Source organism: Colias croceus, chromosome 8 (assembly GCF_905220415.1).
Source record: "Colias croceus chromosome 8, ilColCroc2.1".
NCBI lineage: Eukaryota > Metazoa > Arthropoda > Insecta > Lepidoptera > Pieridae > Colias > Colias croceus.
The window spans coordinates 2,280,605-2,305,915 of record NC_059544.1 but is presented as its reverse complement, the minus strand read 5'-3'; the positions used below and the strand labels follow the sequence as shown (position 1 = coordinate 2,305,915).

Genomic DNA, 25,311 nt, shown 5'->3' with positions numbered 1-25,311 from the left:
CTGAAATTTAATTTGCACTCGTATATAACGTATGCTTTAATAGTATAAGATATTTTCTATAACATATATAAGCTTTGCACTCGCTTAATTAAATTTTTAATCAGCCGTCCAAGTTTAGAAACTGATGGAAACAATAAAGTAAATATTTTATGATGTTGTTGTTGAATTTTTTCGTCTATGAAAAAGACAAATCGAAAAGAAGTCTTATTAAGACTTGAATTGCTAAATGTTACAAAAAAGTTTAGCCATATTATAACACCGTGCAGCAAATATGATCTGAATAAAAAAAATTAGATTGCTACAATTTTGAGAGCTTTTTGCGAAGAATGCGGATCGAAAAAAGTGTCTCTATAGAATTTCCTCCCACGTCACGCTAATACGTTGTACCAAAGAAATACAATTTGGTACATTACCTATGTCTAAAATGCATTTTTCAAACGTGTTATCTGTTTCACGCATTTAAAAATTTATTCCTACTTCAAGTCTTAGACAAATCTTCTAATATATAAAAATCAATGCCACTTTTCGTTGTAATTCCATAACTCGAGAACGGCTGAACCGATTTCGATAATTCTTTTTTTATTATATTCCTTGAAGTACGAGGATGGTTCCTATGTAGAGAAAACGTTAATATGTACCACGGGCGAAGCCGGGGCGGACCGCTAGTATTATATAGGTAATAGATACACTAATAAATTTAATCAACAAATGTTATATCGTTTAGTTACTATCAAATGGATAATAGTAATAATACATAATATTTTGACTATTACAATCAACGGTAGATATTACAAAATGAAATCCACGCATCCGCTTTGTTATAATGACCGTGATGTGACCACTTAATGAAATATGCAACGTTCAGCCGGGGTTCAGGTGAAATTAACGTTATGGCCGCCTCTCAATATTGGAAGAAGTTCCGGGCTACAACTTTGCCCTTTATAATTTTCATTCAAATTGAAATTGCTCCGTACGACCTTTGTTATTTTGTCGGCTTATGGACGCTACTTTATTCGTTGAAGCTTTATATTATTATGTACGTACGTAGGGTAGGTATATTATTGCCGTGTACCTTTTGTGCTCGACTCGTTTATATCGAAAGGTAGAAAATTAATCATAATTAGCACACGAAACTGTCCATTGTTCGCCGCAACTTGGAACTAACGCGTGCTCCCTTAATTTGCCCATGTTATTATAATGATTTACATCGTAAGACCGTAATAACTTCGGCCACAAAGCGCCTCCGACCATTCTTTCCGGGTAATCCGGGGCCATTTGTTGCCGGGATCGACAAGGACAGCAATAAATCAATATCTAATATCCCCTCTCATTTCTCTTATCGCCACGATATATTACACACTCGTGGAAATTTTCAAAATTTGTTACCTTAGCCGGTTTAATCAGGTTTCGCGTGGAATTGCTTTCCTCGTGTAATTTTAAGGTAAATTGTTGAACGTAATATTGCGTCTCTGTTGGCGAATTTGACGAAGAAATGAATGGGTAGATGGCTCCAGAAATTTATAATAACGTTACGAAATTTTGAAATGGGAGATGAATTATTGCGTGAAGTGAGAAACAGTTAATAGAATTTTTATTTGGGTCTGAAGATCTTGTCACTCAAGTCTCAACTATTTGTGCTAGATACAGTTTCTGCATCCATCGAGATATACCTATGTACTACGTAGTACATATTATCTCTATGTCTGCATCAGGTATATGTCACACGGTTAGCTAAATATCATTCTAAAAGCGACTAATATTGACCAAACTTTAATCAAAGGACATCTTTGAAGTCGTACTTATATCCTAGATTTATAGATTAGTAATATACTGCATGAATCAAGTAAACATTCAGAGAGACCCGTGAATTCTGAATCGTACCTAGTCCCTATTCACATAACAGGCAATTCGGTGTTTAAATAGTGTTATTTGTTCTATCTGTGTGAAGTTTGTACGCACACTGGCCGAAAGCGTGTATAGTGAAATATATCTGGTGGATATCCCATGGGGGGGATTAGTGGGCTGTCGAAGTACAGGCATTAAATGTGACTAATGTTTACTTCTGTTTCTATGGCGCTTCTCCTGCTATTTTCATTGATTATTGTGAGTGTATTGTCTTGTAAGATAGTTAGATAGGTAGGTACCTATGTTTATGAAACACAAACAAATAAAAAATGTAAGACAAATTAATGTTAAATATTTTTTTCGCATTTACAATATTGGTAACAAGAGCAGATATCTCTGTATGCTGAATAATAAAAAATATCGGCGGATTACGTATGTCAATATCATTTAACACGTAACAGATTGTTAAAGCGAAAATACAGTACTTATATAAAAAAATAAAAACAATATAAATCAATATGTCTCTGGGCGCATTTCGCGCACCGAAATAAATAATGCCACTCAATGCGATTCCGATTATCGCGAGCTTGCGTAATTAATCGTGTCGTGTCGTCATGCAACAAACGGCACGGTTTATTTTTGTATTGATACAAAATGTCGATGGCATGACGTGCTGTAGCGGACTAAACTTATCTTTAAAGATCTCACTAAATACATCGAAAAGCTAAGAAAAGCTCACAATAAAATATCCCATCAAATTACTAAGAATGAAAGAATCAGAACAATATATTATAGACCGTACCCGTGAGACGAATACGAAAGGACAGAATAATTTCGAAGTATGTGACCCAATTTATAAAGGCATCTGTTAAACGAAAAATCACAGCTAATATTGGATCCATCGTCTTTATTCAGGTTTAATGTCCTTATAATTGAGCTTTACAACTTTTGTGTAAGTTATGACCATACTATACATTATGCACATACTACTATACATACTATGCATACTATACATAATGCAGTACATACAAACCTTATTTTTTAGCTTATTTTTATGTGTACATTTTTCTGTATAAATATGTGAATATTATTCAGATTCCTTGCATGTTTATCGTATAAATTTCATTAACTCGAGCAAAGTGAGATGATTTCTCCATAAATTTTTCATTTACTTACATATTATGTGATACATCTTTGGGTTTCCATCTGGTACCAATTACCATACTATAAAAGATACCAGTTAATTAAGAATCTAGCAAATAGAAAACATAATTTTTACTACATACAAAGCGAAATAATAACGTAACTTATTTCATAAAGCTACATGAAAACTGAAAAACATTCAGCAGGCAGCAGCGTAAACTAAATTGAACTCGGCTTGACACGCTACCGCGTGTCTAGATCAATCACAAAAAGCTCTTGATTAAAATAATTAAAAGAAATTAACTGCTGTTGAATAGTGAGGACGTTTCCTAACTTCCAATAAAGCGGCACTTAAACTATGCAGCAATTTGAAAAACAAGAAATTGCAACGTAAACAATGTTTCACGCGAACAAGCTTCGGCTACTGCAGGCTGTGTCAAAAATGTCTAACTACCGACATTGAATCCAAAAATGTGTACTAGAATAATTGACTTGGCTACGTTTAACTATAATGAAATGGTTTTTCTTCACTATATTTTTCACCTATTTGCGGTTGACCCTTAAGCGTATATTATCCGTTAGTTTTTACTGCTTTCATCCTACTTAGGTAGTCTTTCGCTAGCTTTTCCTATCACGTGTGAGTTGTTACAGGCTGACAGGCTGTAGGTCTTATATAGATATCGTACTAACATTTGATTGAATCCAATTCGTTATCGGGATTATTTTGTTGCTAGTACCTATTTGTTTAGAATTATTTCGTAAACTAATAAATTTATTAGTAACATCTAAATTAGGTCAGTATTAGAAAAAATAGAACTAATCATTTCATAGCTCACTATAAGGAAATTTTTGCGTGTCACAAAATGTAACTCTAGGTGTTGTGTGTTCACAAAATAATAGAGTCGACTATACAATTATTTTATTACGAACGCGAGAAGGCAACCCCGAACCGCCAAATATAAGTATCGGTTTAACCAACGATTACCGTGTATACTACTATTTATGAACTAATAGGATTTTACCGACTGTATAATGTAGAAAATTATTTCAGTCATGCAACATTGTGTGTGGGGTTGAACTTTTTGTCGGGCAACATTATTAGCCAACTAGCTGGAAATAATTTTTGTATTTCAGCATGTTAAGCGTTGAACTTTGTAACGTGAACTTACTTGGAAGTTTCCTTTGCGTTCCTGTGGAACCTTCACGTTTTAATGGTTAGTGTTGTTCATAATAAACTAAGTTATTGTATGATGTTAAAACTTAAAAGGTTAGTTTACTATAAAGTTAAAGTTAAGGTGGGTTCCCACGGCATGTTTGCTTCACAAGCATTGGCAGACGACAAGCGCTTGTCGCCATCCGTCGCGATTTGAACTGAGCGTTCCCACGGCATGTGTGCGTATGGCAAGCACTGGCGAGCACGGTGGACGGTACTCTTTGGTGGACGGTCATTCCTACTAATACCTAATCTGTGGGTCATTACAAGATGTTAAAAAAATAAATAAAAATATGTACATATACATATATACGTATATATATATATATATATATATATAAATAGATACCTATTAATAAATAAATAAGTAAAAACAATATAAATATTGATATCAATACTATAAATACATGCTATAAATACACATACATACATATATACTTACATACATACATATCATACATGATACATAATACATAACTATGTATAAATAAAAATATTACAGCTCGTTGAAGAGATGACGTATTTGTACGATAATTATCGTACGGTTCCGAACAATGACGCGCTACAGACGGCAAGCCCCGACGGACGTCGACCAACACCGTCGCACCGCGCCAAGCGCGCACCTTTGATCTTATGTCGCCTCTACACATAGGCCAGCGCATTCGCCAGCGCGCTGGCGGTGCGCTTGCAAACGCGCTTGTGAGTAATCCACACATTGGAAGGTCGTTCAGTATGGTTTGGTTCGAGCCAATGTGCGGACGGATTCAAAATGGATGTAACAAACAAAGAAATAAACACACTTTCACATTTATAATATTAAAATAATATTAAAGTAAGATGCTCTTTGTGAAGTAAAACATTGTGAGGAAAACGGCATGTCCAAGAACCTTATTTATTTGGCACTTTTAATACATACAACATTTTTATTTTTATGGTACTTATTTTTTGGGTTCCACAGGTAGTTTTAACTCTGATAGAGCTCAATAAATTTAAATGTTTCCTCGTTACTCATATTGTTCGCCATTTTGTCAAGTTAGGTGTTAATTCGCCGCAAGAAAAAAACGTGCACTCCTGATCGCTGCTACAGTCAAACTGATCGCGCGGCCAATGTGTGGATGGTGCGCCAAGCTTGCGACAAGTGTCCTTTGATGTTTCCGACACCGCGCGGCAAGCTCGCAAGCGCGCTGGCCAACGTTCAAATACCTACCACCAGCGCGCGAACGCCCGTTCTACACATTGGACAAGTGCATGTGCCAACGCGCTTGCCAACGCGTTGGCCTATGTGTAGTGCCGGCATTACCGACTTCCGATGGATAGCACATGCGTCGGCAAACATCGGCAAACGACCACAAGCGCGCCGATTCCCATGGCATGTGGTATGGTGTGGCGCGGTCGGGTTTGTGAAGCAAACATGTCGTGGGAATCAGGCTTAAAACAAACGTACAATATTGCATAGATTATTTAAAAATGAAAATAGACTAGAAAAAAATCTATTAAACATAAACTGGCTGGATTTAAAGACGAAACGGAAAATGAAACAGACTGAAAAAATTACTCTCCCTTTAAAGTTTACATAAACACAAAAGGAGCCAAAAGTGCAAGTAGCAACTGGCAACATCGCCGGCAAATACATTGTTTTAATTCGTTACGCGAACGGAGTGACGGGCCGAGCACTTGATACCCAATTAAGCTCCACTCGATACCTGGCATTATCTCGGACGCGGATCGATCGAGGATTCGGTGCGATCGCCGGTGATCCTAAATATTGACACTTGCAGCGGTATTGCCAGGCGTTGCATGGAAAATTAGACTTTTTCTATAATATAATAGCTATAATAGTGTAATGTCGGTCAGAAGTTTGTAGCTTAGCACATAATTTCATGTAAAATTAAATAATGCAACGAAATGAATGTAAGTAGTCTTAACATGATAGTTTTGAATGATTTTTTTTAAATCTGCGTTTTATTAAGCCATTCGCGTCCGCACTAAATTAGGAACATTATGATAGATTAATTTTCATATCTTGCAGGGTTATGCTGAATATCAGAAATATTATTTTATGTAGGTACTTACAGTTATTTCAACGTAAATTAATAGAGAAGTGTGTTACATAAACAATTTATAAATATTTTATTAGTCATAATTAGCGTTCGTCCCTATAATGAGATCATCGCACCCGAATAATGAATTTAATTTAATTAAATCCTATGTAATTGTGTTTAGGATCTTTTGATGTCCGTTAGCCGGTTTTGTTTATTTATAAATTACTAATTAATTTTGTAAATGTTTGCGTCATTAATTTACGTTTATTTTGTTTGTTTCAGGTAAGTCATTGTCAACGTACCTTTGGCATTACTTAACCTTAGGACAAGGTGGACGTGGGTAAATAATGTTGTAATATAAACGGTTAACATGACTGCGTAGGATAACAATAAAATAATCTTGTTGTCAGATGAAGATTAACATTAAAAAAAATTAAGTGTTACTATCATTCAACTGATCGAAACAAAGATACTGACTCTTGAATGATATTTTGTGAAGATCATGATAAGCTAAAGTTTCGTTTGAAAAATTATTATTTAATAGTTTGGAGTTGTTTTATCACATATTAAGAAAGTACACATACTTGTTAAACTTTATCAACGTCTCCTTACTCTGAAAAAACGTGATAAAATTCTCACCGCAAAATAACTTAAGTCAAGAAAATACAATGCATATTATCTAACACAAACTAGAGCTAAGATTCACTTCTATCGAGATGAAAATAAAGTGAGCGAATCAAATGTATCCGAAGTTCACACGGGGCGACAATACAACGAATCATTTTATGTTCAAATCGAATGAAATGTGAATTGTCACAGTCGGTTTTGTTATTCGTAACTCAATCGTGCGACCGATGCGATGCGATGCTCCTGCTGTCAGATTTAACGGTCGTAACAATATTTTCCTTGACAATGTAGTAAGTGACGGTAGATAGAAGATGATAGTGTAGACTGTAGGTTGATACTCGAGCATCGCACGTGTGTATGCGACCTAATTTAAAGCGTTGTTCACACGAACGACTAAACGCCCGGTGACATAATACGAGGTGAAACGTTGACTGTCGTGTGTGACGTCATTGTTTAATATTCCCTCAGAGGGGACGTTCGCCGCTGCAGCTGGATTGATGAATGAATGCGAGTTTGCATGTTTCACTTGTTGTTAGTGTGGGTGGGTGTTTATTTTTAATGTGTCAGTTTACGTGTTGAAATGCGGTTAATCAGGCCCATTTAATTTACTTTATGGAAATGTTAAAAATTTTGTTCAGAAGTATAGTAGAAGGTATTTTTAAATGAATTTTATGAAATATGAACCTTCTTTTATGAGTTAAATAAAGCTCACTCACCTTTTAGAAGTGTAAAATCCTCGGAGTATTTTTTTCAACTTTCTAAAAGTTTTAACATTTTGAAACAAACACACAGTTCTTACAAGAAAGTACAAAATACAATATTCAACTTCTGGTACCTAATCTTCCGATAAGTAGTTAAATCGTTAAGCTTCTTTAAGTTAACGTGCAAGTTTTATAAGAATAATGTATAACAAAATATTCAAATGTAGGTATAAATCGTATTTGTGTTGCGATTTTGACACTATCAAACGTACGTACGCAACCCCACAAAACCTATTGTGTTTGTTTAGTACGTTGGTTATCTTCACGTTTCATTGTACAATTTATACGCGTTTCGTTGAACTTGTAACAAATAAACTAAAAATAATATTATGTAATAATATTATGTGTAAGTCGTTTATATATTTTGCGTTTCGCGCGTCGTTTATTTTTTTCTTCATCTGTCAATAACACGAATTCTAAATTCAAAATTGAACGCGTCTGCGTGTGTTATATAAAAAGGCACAGATAGTAGATACTAGATACCTCATACCATAGATACACTATTCTCACATAAACCTTTGCATAAACCGGTGTAAACTAGAAACTTTTTTTTCTCACTAGAGACGGCAGGCTATGGAAAGTGGAAATGTTTTCATTCGCATTTATGTTTTATATTGCATAATGTCATTGTTTTAGCTACCTACATCGCGCACACGTGTTGTGTATAAACGCTAATAATATTGTTTTGAATAACATTTTGTATGTTTTCGATAAAATTTATGTCTTTGGTTATTTTAAAATGTTGGGCATAATAGGTAATTCACTTGGTTGTAAAATTTACGTAGTACAACTATTTTAAGTAATCTGTGGTAAAACTTGTATGAGCAATGAATTTTATTTTTATTGTCTGTGGTTAAGGAATTGTGTTGCCCCTATTAATAAAAAGTGCAACATGAATTTAATTATAATATGTAAAGTATGTATAATAAAAACATTATGAATTTATCTACGATTATTAATTTATTGTTAGTTAAGCTTTTTTATAAAAAATTTCAAGCTTTTAAAATGTATACCTAAATACATACATTTTTATTTTTTACTTTTTAGAACCTAGAAGAACTAAAGCATTCGTCCGAAATCGCCTTTGCTTTAATACCTTTATAAATCAGACAACATTGAGTTTCTATATAACACACATACATGTATTTCTCATCTCCTGCCACATTTCTTTGAACGCGTCGCTGCGCCGCGTCAATTTTGGGCAAATCATTCGCAATATAAGTACTTAGACTTACATAGAGTTACATACTTATACATTCAAATTTATTCAATTTTACGGCAGAACTGAGCGGAAATGAAACGTCTTGAGGTAAATTTCCCCATGTATTAGTATTCGTCCCCCTGATGCAGTTGTGAAGTATCAGTAGGGGATGTTGTGATGATTGTTTATTATCTGTGCCAACATTCGATAAATAAATTTCAATTTAATTAAAGTGTCTTCATTGCCATATGTGAAAAAAGACGTGTCTTGTTCCCGCCCCTTAACGTATTGATGCTCGGACGATGTCAATTTTTTTTTTAATTAAAAAAATCTATGTAAATAGAGAAAATGTGACTACGCTTGAAATTGCGACTTCAATTCAATTAATAATAAATATTTGTTGTTAACAAGTTCAATGTATTACTGACAATAAATTAAACGTTATAAGTACCTAGGTAAATAAACTCTTTATATATTATTTTAAATTGCGAATTTCATTTGCTTGTGTATATAGGTATCTAAGTACATGCGTTATTTAAATATTTTCAAAGCAGCAAATGGAAAACGGGACGAAAACAAAACTTGCAGAGGTCTGATAAACTAAAAATCGAGTTTGTGCTGTGGAGAGTTGAGTGAACAAAAATAATTTCCGTTGACGTCCGCTACTCAACTGGGGAGGGCTTTTCAATTTAAATGGCGTTTCAATCTTCAGGTGGAACCCCATTTAGCTTTGATCTGATGTGAGTTTATTCTTTTTATTTTTTGACATTTTGTTTTATAAATAAAATATGTTCTATATCTAATTTCAGTTTGTAATATTCACCATAATGTTGCAATTGCAATTTGCTTTTAGTGTCTAATCTGTAAATTACGAGCATCGAAATATTTCATCGAGCATTATAACGATAATGTACAACAATAATCTAATGATCCGCGTTTACGTTATTTAGTGTCACGTTGCTTAAATTGCCCAACAAGCTGGCGCGGCGCCAACGCGCAAAACAATATTAAATTCGCAAATCTTTCGCCAGCGATTCCCCGGCGCGCCGGTGCACGCCGCTCGCTGTGCCCTCCGCCTCCTTGCGAGATGATATCTCATTCGTACCGCAGCATATTTTACATCGCCGTAAAAATTCCCCTCCACAAACAAATTCCTTCACTCGACTCTCCCGGCGCTCGAAATTACCGCTCAAATGCAGAACACTGCCGCGGCATTGTTTCACCGATGCGCGCACTCGTGTTTATGTCTTCGTTTGACTTTGGTATTTTATTGCGTAGGCACCCACTGAGTACATACGCTAGCTGTGCAGATGAACTACTCTGCGTTTGGGAATTCCGGCGTGATTAATTTTTAATCGCATCAAACCCAATTCCGTCGAAAATGACTTGCGACGCACTCACGTCGCAATACGGTTCGTATGGCGAACGCGTACGGCTAATAAGATCAACTGTAGGCACGCAGTCGTGAGTAAATCGCTTAAACGGATTTTCACGTCGCCAACGAAGCGGGGCAATTGGGACGGCTTAAAAAATTTATGCTTGTATGTGTTTGCTTCTGCTCGTTCAGGATTTTAGGGATCTACTTTTGTACGTTGTAGGTAGGTATGTATAATAGAGCGGATAATAACATTTGTAATGTGTAAACATACGGCCAAATGGCTCTACCTTTATTTGCAATCAACGTTGAAATCAACGCACAAGTACATGTGTACGTAAACACGACACTGTTTCAAATGGAGACATCCATCCACTAAACGCGAAACATACATATTTACATTTTATCGTAACTAAAACTTGCTCTTTTAAACTTGCTACCTTTGTGGCCTTAATCTGCGACACAAATTAAACAAACTGAAGCCATCCGCATTTAACTAATTCCGACGATGCTGAAACTACTTAATAAAGAAGTAATTGGCCTCACTGCCGTCTGCCTGAGATGGATTTTGAACTTAGTACTTCATCCGTGCATTCGAAGTGAGCGCTTGCTAAGTAGTATTCAGACTTCATTTAGATTTCGCGCCTTTTTATTTTCTTAAAGAGACGCCACCGGGCCCGGGTCGTGACTCGCTCGTTTTTGCAACTAATTTGTGTTTATAGGTGCTAACGTTTTTAAATGATTGTGTTACTTTCTTTGATCTTGTTTTTATTGTTCTACCTTGGTTTGAATCTTGTACTTATATTTGAGTAGCTTTTGATGCTGTTAAATGAACAAATGAATATAATATTACCAAAATTATCGTTGCTATTTTATCACAACAAATGTTACAATTAAAGCTTTTGCTTACTGCGATTTATGTTAAATAAATATCACATAATATTATGTCTCTAGGATAAATATTATGTAATAGGTATCACCCGCATCGATACAAACTATTGGAAAATCCGTTCATATCGATAATTGTCGCGGCAAACATCGACACAAAGTACATCACATTGCATTTGTACTTTGGACTGTATCGTCTAAACTCTAAACAATCGAAGTTCTAAACTTGTCACATATTATGCGATATGACATACCGTATACGGCGCGAAGGTTCATACAATAAGTAGGTGTAGTGTTTAAGTGCTAATTGTATGTAAGTGTGCCGTGTGTGCACAGACTGTTCGCACGTCCGCGTGTCCGTGACGTGCCATTTAGTGTTTAGTACCGTCTTGGTACTTGGATGAAGGTACTGTTGATGTGTTCACATTATACACGAATATATGTGCGGATAAATGGAACTGTTTGGCTTTTTGAGGCGTATGAGCGGTTTTGATAATATGTGCTACCCCTGGAACATGATGTCTTATAGCAGTCTTATTTCCAGCGTGGAAAAATGAAAGCGCGTATTATAGATATAAAACATAGTGGTAATGTCCTGTTAAGCTTATTTGACAAATAGTTAAAAAGACATAAGTAATTATAATGTAATGAACATCAATTGTTACCTATTATGTTATCAAATATATTATCCGCAAGTTGTGAAACTAGCTCTACAAGATGGATGATTGATTGTATAACTGGAAATAAACGTGACGATTTAATCAACTTTTAATCTTGAATTGTAGTTGCCAATGATAAGACACGTCGAAATGAATCTTGACTATTGCATCGGAATTAGGTAGGTAACAAATAATTGCAGTGAAGGTTGAGAAGCTAAGCACAGTTTTGAATTGATATTAAACATTCTTAGACTCCTAGATTCCGGAAAGACAATAGCAAATTAGGAATAAACCACTTTGAAACATTTTTGGAAAATCTACTTAAATTGTAAAATAAATAACTTTTATAATTGAATTGAGAAAAGTAGACAAAATTGAGATGGAAGTACTTTAACTAACAAGTAACAACTAATCTAAAAGGAGCGTACATACTACATAGATAGCGAACGCCATTGTCACGTTTCCTTCTAGCAATTAGCTAAAAGCCTAGATACTCTTTCAAATCGCTGCCTATACAGCTACACCACAACGCAGCGCCTCCTCGTGGATAACACGATAAAGCGTAGCGCACATAACTCGCTCCTAACGACACATTGTCTGCGGTTACAAGCAAACGCACTCCGCACGGAGCGAGCGTGACGTGACGTCATACGTCACAACACGAGACGGCGGGCTCGCGAGACGCGCGTGACACTATTACGATGCGTTTACATCAAACGAGCGAATGCTCATTCTAACCCCACTATGTCAAATTATTTCAGTGTAAAGAGGAGTAGAGCATTATACATATATCGAATATTTTATTAGTTTATGCAAAAATAAGAACAACGGTTCTTAGTACATTACATACATACATAACATTACAGAATACGAGTTTTCGTTTACACTATCACGAAAAACTGCTCTAGCTCTATGTTCGTTTGATGTAAATGCACCGTTATGCGAAGTGTCCTCGTGTGATTTTCAACGTTTACATGTTGAACTGATTAATTTCGCTAAGTTGGGCGGGAAGGAGGTTCCTTTATTCGATGGATGGATTGTTATATAAGTATGAGTGTTGTAAGCGTGATTAAATTAAGCTGCACTGCTTTATCCATTATTATCATTGTCTATATTCTTAGGCTGTTAGATAGGTATATTATGTATACCTACTAAATATTTTTATTAATATTTATTTTATAAACTTTAACTTTACATTAGTTAATAAGTAGGTAATATATTAAATTAAATTGCAAGCACCAGCGAACGACATTAAATATTAAAATTAAACGTATTTTCATTTTATTATTTCGAAAGCGGGTTGCATTCTGTTGATTTATTATAAAACATCAATCGGGAATCATTAATTATAATATTGAACTTGTTCGAAATTATTTTCCAATATCCCTCAACAATGGAACGTCGTTTCGACGCGTTATTTAATATTTCAAAGGAAATTATTTTAAATCTACCCACATTATTATTACCGTCATTCTTACAGGCATATAGTGTTAACACGTATGCAAAACAATCGATTAGCGATGACCTAACTTAGTGTCGGCGGAACCTTCACGAACAACAAAACTCCTTGAATATTATTATGTACAGCGTTTTAAACGACAAGATAATAAGTCAGTCAGCCGCTTTAAATGTTCGAACGAATTAGGTACACGAAACAATTGTTTTCCTTCAAACGACAATAATTGTTTGTTATCTCGATCATGGAACATGGACGTTCGTTGCTAATTCTGTAATTCAGGTTAGCGAGGTTTGAAGGTTTTTAACGGACTGTGCCATTATAATGTTGACAAACGTATCACTTTCAGTTTCACACGGAATCGATAACTTATGGACATAACAATCGAATTCTACATACATTTACATGCTTACTCTATCTACCCGTATTTTGTATTTTTTCAAGTAGTCGCTTGATTTTCGATAAAAACTAGCGATAAGTTGTATCGACGTTTCTTGCGAGCACACTTATTTTCAATTATCACCGGTGCGGTGCGACACTAATTTATACTAATTTATTTATCCAGGCATAGGCAAGCACCGGCTCCCCCCGTTTAGCAGTCTATGTAAATTATTTAACGACGCCTGCCCCATCGGGCAAAGAGCACTTAAGGCATTAACATTTTAAAGCGTTATTTGTACTGAACACACAATTAGTGGCACATTAAAACTGATTAGACGACGTCGTGTGCCTTGAATATTTCTCATTAGGTGTCATTTTAATGGAGCCCTCGTTACAAGACTCTGCATTGACTGTCTTGTATGCAAACTGCCCAATTTGTTTAATTGTGTGCTTCAGTTAGCTTGTACGTTTTGCTTTTGTTTCAAAGGGAATTGTTTAATTGCTCGGCAAATGATTTTGTCAAATGATTATATTATGTGCTTGAAAAACCAGTAAAATATCATAACTTATAATATTTTACTGGTCTAGTTATGTTACTGGTGAAGTTGTGACCTTGTTATAAATTATAATGTATGCTAGAAATGTTTTTAACATCTTGTTCTTCATTGTATCGAATTACGCTTTTGGCACGATCTTTCATTGTGTTTATAATGCATTTTGTTCGGTTGTCACATTTGACTTGCGCTATATTGATAATTTTGTTTATACATATTTTAAATGTTAACTATTTATTTTCAGTAATTACGTTGGAAGCGTTATCAGGTAGGTATATTTGTAAGTGTTTAATTAACCAAAAACACTTTTCACATTGTAGAGCTTTTAAGCTCAACACTTACTCGTGCTCCGTTTTAATATAAAATGATAAATTATTTTATTCATCCAAAATAACGTTCGCACATATCGTAACCATTGTTACATTATATAAAATATATATTACAATACATTCCAAAACGTAAAATATCGTTCCGCGAACCCGACGAGAGCGCGGGAATCGTTTTCAATTCATAAAGGCGTCGAGTTTACGAGTCGCTGTAAATTTTTGCTACAAGCGTATCGCTGGTTGCATATTTCAGGACCTCGTCTTGGATTTACAGCAGCTTCTGTTTCCATCACAATGCAGTGCCGGCCATAAAGTCAATGCAAATACGCTCGGCTGTTGGTTACGTGACGCGTCGCGGATAAATCTTTGATACGTACGTGGTACATACATCTGTTCTCTCTGGATGGTGTGTAGTTTACGTGTTGTCACTCATTGTGATTGAAATTTTAATATGTCGCCTTGGTACTTCTTTGTTTGTTGTGATTTGTTGATCATTTGCAGTAATTTGCATAATTCATTCATGGATTCAAATAAGTTATCGTATTATTTCCTTTTACATGATTGATTCCCTTTCTTAAATTTACAGAATAGAGAAAGCTTTTTCTAAGTGTCTTTAATTCTTCGGGGAGGAATATTATCATACTTATTACATCGATAATAAAAGTTGTAAAATTCATGTAAAACGATACGACCTCATAAATATTGAATAATAAACAAACAACGTTCCGTGATATAAACTTTGTCCCATTTACGAAAAAACGCTTAAACGACGCGCCTATACCGAAGGGAATTTTATAACATTTTGCCGTAGTTATTATGCTGAAAATTTAAAGATGCGTTGTTTGCGACAACATCGGCAATATTTGTAGAACATTATAACACAGCATTCTTTGCTTTACATGAACAGGTGGTTTGAGTTTCAACTGGTTATATTTTTAAGGCATTGACATTATATGTAGTTAGCTATGACTTTAAAAAAACGTAGCTTTAGTGAATGTAGTATTCAGTCATGTCTAAAGTGTTAAATAATAGTGTGAGGGGAAAATGTGTGTTATAAATCATTAGATCATACATTAGTCTTTTGGTTAGTTCCGTTTATAAATATCCTTCAATCCAGAAGTGTTAATTAATCGAATAATGTCAAGATTGAGAGACGCGAGCTCATAATTTAGCATTTAGCGACGGACGACCGTTGATTTTTGTTGTGTCATGCCTAATGGAATATATAAATAATTAATGCAACCATCATAAATTAGGACGCATGTGAGAGAATTTGTACGTTTTATTTTTGTCGTCGCGATATTATAGGCGTGTACGAGTGCACTTATTTTAATTGAAGTGTGATATAATTAATTGTATCGTATTTAGTAGATGGTAAATTTTATGCGAAAATTGTTAATGAAATGTCGAAGTAGGTTATCAATTACCTACCTATAGACTACATATTTTGTATGATGTAGGTAGGTAGATTATAGTATATAAATTTATCGGACTATGAGATACAAATTTTTGCAATAAGAATCTCCTTAAAGTTGCTATGTTTATAGTATAAGTCATAAAACTCTTTAGATGCCAAGATAAAAAGTTTAAATAATCATTACATTTTTAAAGCACCTGAAATCATGTAGGTACAAACCTACCGTAACAACTAATTGTGTCAGTAAATATATTGATGACGTAATAAAATATTAAAAATATTAAACTATTTAACCAAGATATTAAAAGAAAATCAACATAAAAGTTTCTTGTTTCTTGAAAAATAAATTCTTATTATTTATTATTCTTATTATTTATTATAAAATTTTCACATACCTATTAACGTTATTTACCCCGACTCCCGAGCTACCAGAACATCTGTTGCCGATGTCCTAAATATTTCTTATAAATATACACAATTCAGTATTCTAGATATGAAATCTAAAACCCGCGTTAAATAGTACATATTGTATAGGTATTATCGGAACGTGTAAAATACAAAATACAATAATTGCTGTGAAACTTTCTGCATGAAAATATATCTCACCTTTTATTTTTAAAATATAAATCTCAAGTCTCCTCACACAAAAAAAGAGGATATTATTAGAAAAAGGTTCGTTTTGTTGATGGTGTAGTCTGTACCTACCTAGGTTATTAACTTTAAGTTATATATTTAATAGTATGTGATTTAAATAATATTTAAAAATTTAAAATAGGGCCAAAGTCTAAGTAACAAGAACTTTGTAACTGAAACGAAGAGAAACCTCACAAAAATGTTTGAACATTCGGCGTCACCGGTGCAAGCAATATAATTTTGTGAGCCGCGACCGCTCCTGTACGTAGGTATACGAGTATATACAGCCACTACACGGTTAGCATGAGGAACGCTTGTTTTACAGACGCAACATGTGTCGTTCGGGGATTTATTATTTAATATAAGGAAAAGGAATTGAACCCTACGGCCATGATAAAAGCGGAATGCTCAGCCGTGACATGATTGCGTCTCGACTCTCGACTTTAGAGCGTGTGGGTATTCGCTGTAGGCACATTGAATACGCGGTGTTGTTTTAGCTTTCAAATTACTGATGCCACTGAGCTAAGGATTATGGATATGGTTTTATTTCTTGGTTCATGGTTGTGTGTTGTTTCGTTAACGATGTGAAACATGTGTGTACTAAGTATATTATATGAAAGACGTAGGGCGGAAAAAACATTATGGAAATTTTGAACTTTCATCTTTTAGTTTAATGAGACCCTAAGTTGTATCAGTAAATCGACAATAGTTAGTAATATTTTTTTGCAATAATTCATAATAATATGAAGCTTTCGCTCTACCAATCTGTTTCCATCCAAATGAACCTATGTAATTACATTAATGTTTTATTCTTTTCACAGAACGCAAGCTGTTCGTCGGCATGCTCAACAAGAAGCTATCTGAGAACGACGTTCGAACGTTATTCTCTGGGCACGGCGCGATAGAAGAGTGCACGGTGCTGCGGGACGCGCAGGGGCAGAGCAAGGGGTGCGCCTTCGTCACGTTCGTGTCGAAGCAGGCGGCGATCGCTGCTATCAAGGTATATACTAGTAATTACTAACTAGCCGGTACCTTTTGTTATACTATAAGGTACTATGAAAATTGGCCTCCTGACCAAATCACGCCGATTTGGTCAGGAGGAATTAGCAATTGAAAGATTTGGATAATTATGACATAATATTATGAGGATCTTGCGTACATCAGGTCATCTTGGAAAAGCTAAGAGTATAGTATAGCAAAGTCAAAGTTTTGTAATTCATATTTAGGCTTCAAAATGGGGCAATATTGAAACAATTTAGAACATGGCATATATTCAATACCTACATAAAATTAGGAACAAAATAAACAATAACAACAATTTTAGAGGTAATTACTCGTTGGTTACGCGAAGCCGTAATAAATACTAGATTTGAAGTCAAAAAGTATAATTCAAAAGTAAATAGGAATTCAATACATTCTTCAACTCCGTAAGACGGGAAAGCGGAAACAATGGCACTTAGCAAACTATAAACATTTAGCAAAACGATCGTATTATTCGTGCATTGTTAAGGAGTTCGCTGTATTGTTGTACAGAAATGTAATAAATTAAACGCATTTATTTGTTCGTTATTTAATAGGTGTAAGTATAATGACTGCATTTCTTGTATTTCTGCTAGGTATTTTTCGATATTCGTTTCAACAGAACAAGTAATAGATACTCAATTTAATTAGTGATAGCATCAGACTCTTTTATACTTACTACCAACAGACTAGTCCTATTATTTTAACAAATTGATATTTAGACTACAACAACCACAGAATACAGTATATAAATCTATACTAATATTATAAAGCTGAAGAGTTTGTTTGTTTGTACGCGCTAATTTCGGGAACTTCTGGTCCGATTTAAAAAAATTCTTTCGGTGTTAGATAGCGCATTTATCGAGGAAGGTTATAGGCTATATATCATCACGGTATGGTACGACCAACAGGAGTGGAGCCACGCGGGTGAAACCGCGGAGCACAGCTAGTATGATATAAAAACACATTTTCAAATCGCTTCACTACACATTCCAGGCGTTACACCACAGTCAAACAATGGAGGGCTGTTCCGCGCCGCTAGTTGTAAAATTCGCGGACACGCAAAAGGAGAAAGAGCAGAAGAAGCTGCAGGCGATGCACGCGAGCCTGTGGGGGCTGACGGCGCCGGTCACGCCGACCTACCTCGCGTCCGAGGCGGCGCTGTCGCCCGCCACGCAGCTGCAGCTGCTGCAGCAACTGCAGGCGGTCGGCCTGCAGCAGCAGCTGCTGCAAGGGCAGGGGTCCACGCTGTTGCAAGGTTGGTGCACTATGATTTTGCGTGAAACTTCATATATCGAGCGATATATGAATGTATCGATATGTGCCTGTCTTTTATTTGGAGGCAACTTTAGATGATTGGACAATATTATGGTCTATAAGGTCTATAAGGCCTATAAGATCATTTTAGGTGATTAATGTTTGAAGGTGTTCGCATAATTGTTAGACGATTAAACGATAGAAGATATTATGAGAATGAAGAATACAATGCTCCGGAAGTTTCCTATTTACAACTAGCACTAATTACGGCAGTTTGTTTGTTTATTGGTAAGATGAATGGTTGTTTATTAATCATGCTTATGGCTGATAGCATCTGGGTGTAATTCAACACAAAAATAAAATATAATCTGGATTAGCTCATAGGATCACGTACCTATACGTATCACTATGCGGGCTGCAGCTAGTTTGTTCTCGACATATTATAAATAGAATTCTCATTTACAAGTTATTTATTTGTAATAGCAGTTCGCAACTCTATCAGCGAGTCCAATTTTAATTGTAGTTATTTTCTATTGTAACGTTATCGACTGAAAAACAATTTAAATAATTTCCGTAATTCCAAGCTCTAAATTTAAGCAAGCAACGATTACGCCTAATTACGTATTCAGTTTGAGGAAGTCGTTTAATTATCCCCCTTTTAAATGCTCTCGTTTAGCACGATTTTCCGTTTTAATATTCTATTTATTTTGCCTGTTATTTTCGCATGCATACCTTTTGTAATTTTTATTTTCTTTAAGTTTTCCTGAAATTTCATTTACCGTCATTACAATAATTGTTTTAAGCCCTAACCCAATGCATCCTTGCTTTTTATTTTACGTTTGTTTTTTATTTTTTGTTTCTTTTTCGTATCCTCGTAGGTGTAAACTATCAGGATATCGGTTTCAATGGCGCAGGGTTGGGCGGGGGTGCGGGCGGGGTGGGGGGCGAGCAGCTCGGCGGGCTGCTGGCGCCCGTGTCGGTGCAGAACCTGGCGGCGCTGGCGGCGATCACGCAGCCGCCCGCCGTGACGCAGGCGGCCGGCGTGCAGCCCGCCGCCGCGCACCAGCCCGCGCCGCAGTTGTGTAAGTGCACTTGTACAACAATGCGTATGGGCCAGTCGCGATGGGCAACGTTGGCCCAATAGAATTAAGAATAAAGAATAAAATCATCATGTGTGCGTGTACTAGTGTACACACGTAAGAAGTGAAACTTCTTTATGACCTTATTTTTCAAAAAATAATATTACTATGTGCAACTTTACAGAAAAAAGTTGAATCACGCTTGGTAGGGATAAGAAAAAGATGGCGCGTAACGGAAAAATGTCACGCGTAACGAAAAAATGTTACACTAAATTTTTTTCCAACCCCGATAAAAGAAGTTTCACTTCAAAAACATTAATCAATAAAGAACATAAACATAGAAAATAAATAAAACTATAAAACGAAAAGAAACAAAAAATTAATAACTATAAAAAGATCGTCGTTGTTTGATGGCGATTATGAATGAACATCTTCAATGACGGCCATTTAGGCCCTCTACATGACTATAATGTGTGCCTCTACTTTGTCAACGTTGCCCATTGTGAAGAAGGCCCATTGCATTTTATAATATTGAGTAGGTATGTTGTATAAATACTGTCTTGATGATCGAAAGTTGAGAAAACAATTTTGCAATCCCGAATTTGAAATTGAATTTCGAATTGACGTTTCGGATACTCGAGTGAAATTGTCAATTAATTTTGCCAAAAAGTTGGACGTAAATAAACCGGTAAAATATGAAAAGTATCAATCCGCCATTCCTAATTGACGTTTTTTTCCTTCTCTCCCCCCTCCCGCTCCCAACGACAACGGCTCCGTTATCCGTAGATTCGCTCCTAATTGCTCGACCTGTCCGAATCTCTAATTGGAATGTAGCCACATAAGATATTCACGTAAAAACCATAACGATCTCTTTTCGCCCGCAAAAATTTCCTCTTTCAGATCCGTCTATTATACGTTGACAGTTTAAAAAAAGGTTTAATAACGAAACTTTTTCACACTTCAGGTCTTCTCGGAAAGACTAACATTACAGGTAATCCACGTTTGGATTCCGATTTGTGTTGTTATGGAATGATATTTTATTGTTTATGTTTGATTTGATAATTCATTGACTCATGGAGAACGATAAATGAGGTAAATAAATTAGCAGCTAAACACAGAATAATGTAAATTGCAGACTTGTAAATTGTTTTCAGTTAATTAACAGTTCTTTTTCAAATATTCACGACGAGAATTTTAGTAATAAGAGCGACATTTATTGCTATTTCCATATAATATTTCATACTAAAAGATGGAAGTTCTTGAGCTTCGTTTTAAAAGTCATAAAAATTCTACTCAACTTCTGACGAAGTTAGTGTATTTCAGATTCAATCTCATTTATCGTAATATCTATGACTGGCTTGAATTGATTTCTGTGCATTTTGATCGTACTTCGGATCAATGTTATAAAGGGCTTTGTATTTTGCGATTACTACATTTTCATAGAGAATGATTTATATATTTTTATTAGCATTGCAAAGTTTATGTGTTGTTTTCCTTTAAACATTGCATACTTTAAAAATATTATACTAGCTAACGACTATTGACTTGAAATTAAATCAGTGATAAAATTATATTCCTTTTAATGTTGGAATATTAGGCTACTTTTGAACACAGAGTGAACGAAAATTTGAAATGTAAAACTAATGTAATAGAATATAATTTATTCCTTTAACATACAAATATTATATAATCTTGATTTAATACAATGACTAACAGATTTTTTTTTCGTTTTAACATTCATTTAATCATGACTTACGCCTACTAAATTATTATTAAAACATAATTCATTGATTTATTAATGTTTACATTGAACCGTATGATAGATTGTTGTTAGTTACTAACTTTATTTCATGTGTTTAATTTTTGTGCATGTTAGTGCTAAACAAAATATGTTTGTCACACGTAGGTGACTTGTGCGTCAACTAATTATGGTTTGCTATAAAATAGAATATTCAATAATCATTCTGTATTGTTTTGTTTTACACGTTCGTCATTGTCGTACTAACCATAAAAGTGTTGTTTAATTTAGTATTGTGCGCATTCGAATTATTTTTTTTACACGCTACCTAGGTAGGTATATGACATATGTTTTGATACTTATGTTGCCCGTTTTATTAATTAAATTTATATTGTTTTGTCATTTTGCTATTCGCTTAAAAATGTGGTTAAAGTAATTATTGTTGATACAAATTAGATATTCAATATCTATTGAATAAAATTTGCGAGCATAACATTTCAATTAAGTGAAATCATTATAGAATTTTGTCATTTATATTTACGTTAACCTTCCAGTAATTTTCTTTAAAATATAAATCCATTTTTTTAATTTTCTAGTTTTTTATAGAAATTTTCCAATATACACACATCAACAAAGTGTAATAAATATAATATTTCGTGCAAAACAAAACATAACTATACTATAGAAACATAGTTATTCTTGCAATATAAATTTTTGAAGTAAGTAGTGTATAGAAAAAGCATGCATCCAAAACACCCATCACTATCAACACATTCACAAACTAAAGCCTTGTATACACTTGAGCATGCTCAGGCGAATGAGCGGCTCATTTGGCCGAGCCGCTCAAGTAGAGACGCCTGAGCATGTTCGGGCCGCGCGTGCTCAGGCGTCTCCAGGCGGATACAAGGCTTAGACAGCACACGCACATTGCAGGGTCGACCGCGGAGCCGCTGAGCAGCGCGTACGCGGCGCAGTTCGGCACGTTCGCGGCCGCGCCGCTCGGCTCCGTGCTCGGCTCCGCCGCAGCCGCCGCCGCGGGGAAACAGGTCGAAGGTACTTTAGTCACAAATAAATAAACACTCCTAGAATTATTATTGTCGTCTGTCGATAGAAAGAAAGAAAGAAAGAAAGAAAAGAAAGAAAAAATGTTTATTTGGCAAAATATTGAGACACAATACAGTAAAAGCTTAAAAATAGAATTACAAAAAAGAAATGAATGAACAATACAAAAACAAAAAATAAAACAATGTTAGATAAAAGTGCCCCCGTATCGCCAAAAAGGATCGAGTTCAGCATGTGCCAGGCATATGCCTGGCGCTGGTTTTCGACAAGATCCCTATAAGACCCGACTCACGGATGTGAGACGACGCAGTGATAGTATGTAATAGGTAAAATAGTGTTTATATTATGAAATGCATATGAGTGTGTGTGAAAATTATATTATATATAAATAATTATAAAATAATACAATAAAATAGTACATACGTATAATATATATTATAATATACATCTTGATAATAACTACACGCAGGCTTAAATAAAAAAAAAAAAAAAAAATAAAAAATTTAGGTTGCCTTAAAAATATATTCAAGAAAAAAAGGTTGCTAATAAACTTCAGTGCTATGGAAATTGTTCATAAAGTTTAATTCACTACATAAATCTCTGAAATGGGTATTCTAAGAATACCTATATAGGCTCTCTAATACCAATCAGCCGTCCTGTAACAAATGAGATTTCTAGCAAAAAATACAGTTTGTGCTGATTTCCTTGGAAATAAATTGTTTTTCATTACTTTGAAAGTCGCCGGCACGTTTAGGCGCCCATGTTCCACCCCTCGATTAGTGATTCTGAGGACGACTCGCCTAAACTTGCAAATTCTTGGTCATACTTCTGTTATAGTATATTATCTATTCGTTAAATTCGCTATTGTTTTAAAATATGTCACGAATGATTAATGACGGTGAGGCGACACTTTTTAAAAAAAATATTTTATTGGAAATTTCAATTTATCTTTAGGCGGTATTTGAACCGGAGTTTTGTTCTGGCGGGATCAGGGTTCGAATCCCACCTCGTAATCGATGTTTTTCTATATTTTAACATTTCTCATTTAAAAAGCATTTGAAAGCTAAAAAACTAAATATCAATTTTATCTGTTTCCAGGTCCTGAAGGCGGGAACCTATTCATATACCACCTGCCGCAAGAGTTCACGGACACGGACCTGGCGTCCACGTTCCTGCCGTTCGGTCACGTGATCTCGGCCAAAGTGTTCATAGACAAACAGACGAACCTGTCCAAGTGTTTCGGCTTCGTGTCGTACGACAACGCGGCCTCAGCGCAGGCCGCCATACAGGCCATGAACGGCTTCCAGATCGGCACCAAGAGACTCAAAGTTCAATTGAAACGATCCAAGGAACTGTCCAGACCGTACTAGAAGTTTCTAGAGTTTTCTAAAATTGTGAACTCACGTTTATACCAAGAGAAAAGGACAATGCGAAAAGGTTGTAAAGTTTTTGAACGTTTGTTGTGATGTATCCGGTGCACTCGAGCAGATAGTTGTAAGGTTCGAAAACGAGTCCATGTGCACAGTTGTTAACTAATAAGTGTAAGGTTAAGGTTTGTGTCAAAGGATTTATCGTTTCCAAAGTATTCCCCAAAATCATTTATTTCTATTGTTATTTTAAATTAAGTAAGTGATAAGATTACGTTGCGTTCGCGACCGTTCGAACGCGCCAAAGAGTTGAGACATCTTTTTTTTTTCAACAAGTGTCATATTATTGTTTACAGTAGGTATTTTTTTTGACGTCCAAAGTTCTCGTGCTACCAATATATTACTTTAAGTATTGAAAATAGACTTTATTTACCGATTACTTTGTTACATTCAAACAGATTGAAAATATTTATAAAATATTAATTATTATGTTGCCTTTTTGTTTTTGTGTCGGTGTTACCACTTTGAAACGACGTGGCCATGTTCAGAAACAGATTTAGTGTTCTTTGTTTTAAAAATATAAGATTTTTAGGTTAATAAGATGATCTCAAAGTGATCAATGTATTTATTGTTTACCTTGTTGTCTGTAATAGTGTACTTAATATGTTTTTAACAAAGCTTCGATAATATAGGACGTAAGGGACAATGATCACAAAACTATCACATAAAAGAAAGATTTACTTTCGTTTTAGTATTGATTATGATATTTATTTACACCTTGTACGTTGTCTCTTGATGTTTACTGACCATATTGAAAATAACATCGAACGCTGATTTAGTCAAAAATGTCTTAGGGTTAAGTATTTAATATATTATTACTATGTTGTGTAAGTTTAACGTTTATTCTTACAGATATTTTGCTTCTTTTTATTATGTAATGGCCACTCTTAAATAATTATTAGCACGTATGCTCAATAAATCAACTTTTAATAATATGTTTATTATAAAAATGAACGCAAAATTAATGTTTCAAAGTAATTTATAAGGCACACCTTCAAACTTGTCGGCACTTTTGAGTAGATATTACTTATTTAAAATTAAGAGTTAATTAAAATATTTTATTTACATTTATTCGTTTTTAAATAAACTTTTCTTTCTTTATTTTTATTTAGTAAAAATTGTTTAGCTTTGTGCCAATACATAAAAATATTAAGTCTTTGGAAAAAAATGGCAACATTATTTTCCTTGTAAGTACTGATTTGTGGCA

General features: G+C 34.9%; 1 protein-coding gene across 5 annotated transcripts in view; it reads left to right on the top strand.

Moving 5' to 3' along the window:
* The window catches only part of LOC123693848 (CUGBP Elav-like family member 1), a 306,030-nt gene extending 280,985 nt beyond the window's left edge, over positions 1 to 25,045 (top strand). For 3 of the 5 annotated variants that reach the window (XM_045639088.1, XM_045639084.1, XM_045639085.1), the window contains 6 exons: positions 17,343 to 17,521; positions 18,538 to 18,799; positions 19,677 to 19,880; positions 20,842 to 20,868; positions 22,549 to 22,668; positions 23,776 to 25,045. In XM_045639088.1, coding sequence (XP_045495044.1) covers positions 17,343 to 17,521; positions 18,538 to 18,799; positions 19,677 to 19,880; positions 20,842 to 20,868; positions 22,549 to 22,668; positions 23,776 to 24,047 — 1,064 coding nt within the window. In that variant the 3' untranslated portion in view covers positions 24,048 to 25,045. The remainder of the gene's footprint in view (positions 1 to 17,342; positions 17,522 to 18,537; positions 18,800 to 19,676; positions 19,881 to 20,841; positions 20,869 to 22,548; positions 22,669 to 23,775) is intronic. The other 2 variants (XM_045639086.1, XM_045639087.1) reach the window with 1 other exon arrangement.
* Positions 25,046 to 25,311: the final 266 nt, after the last annotated feature.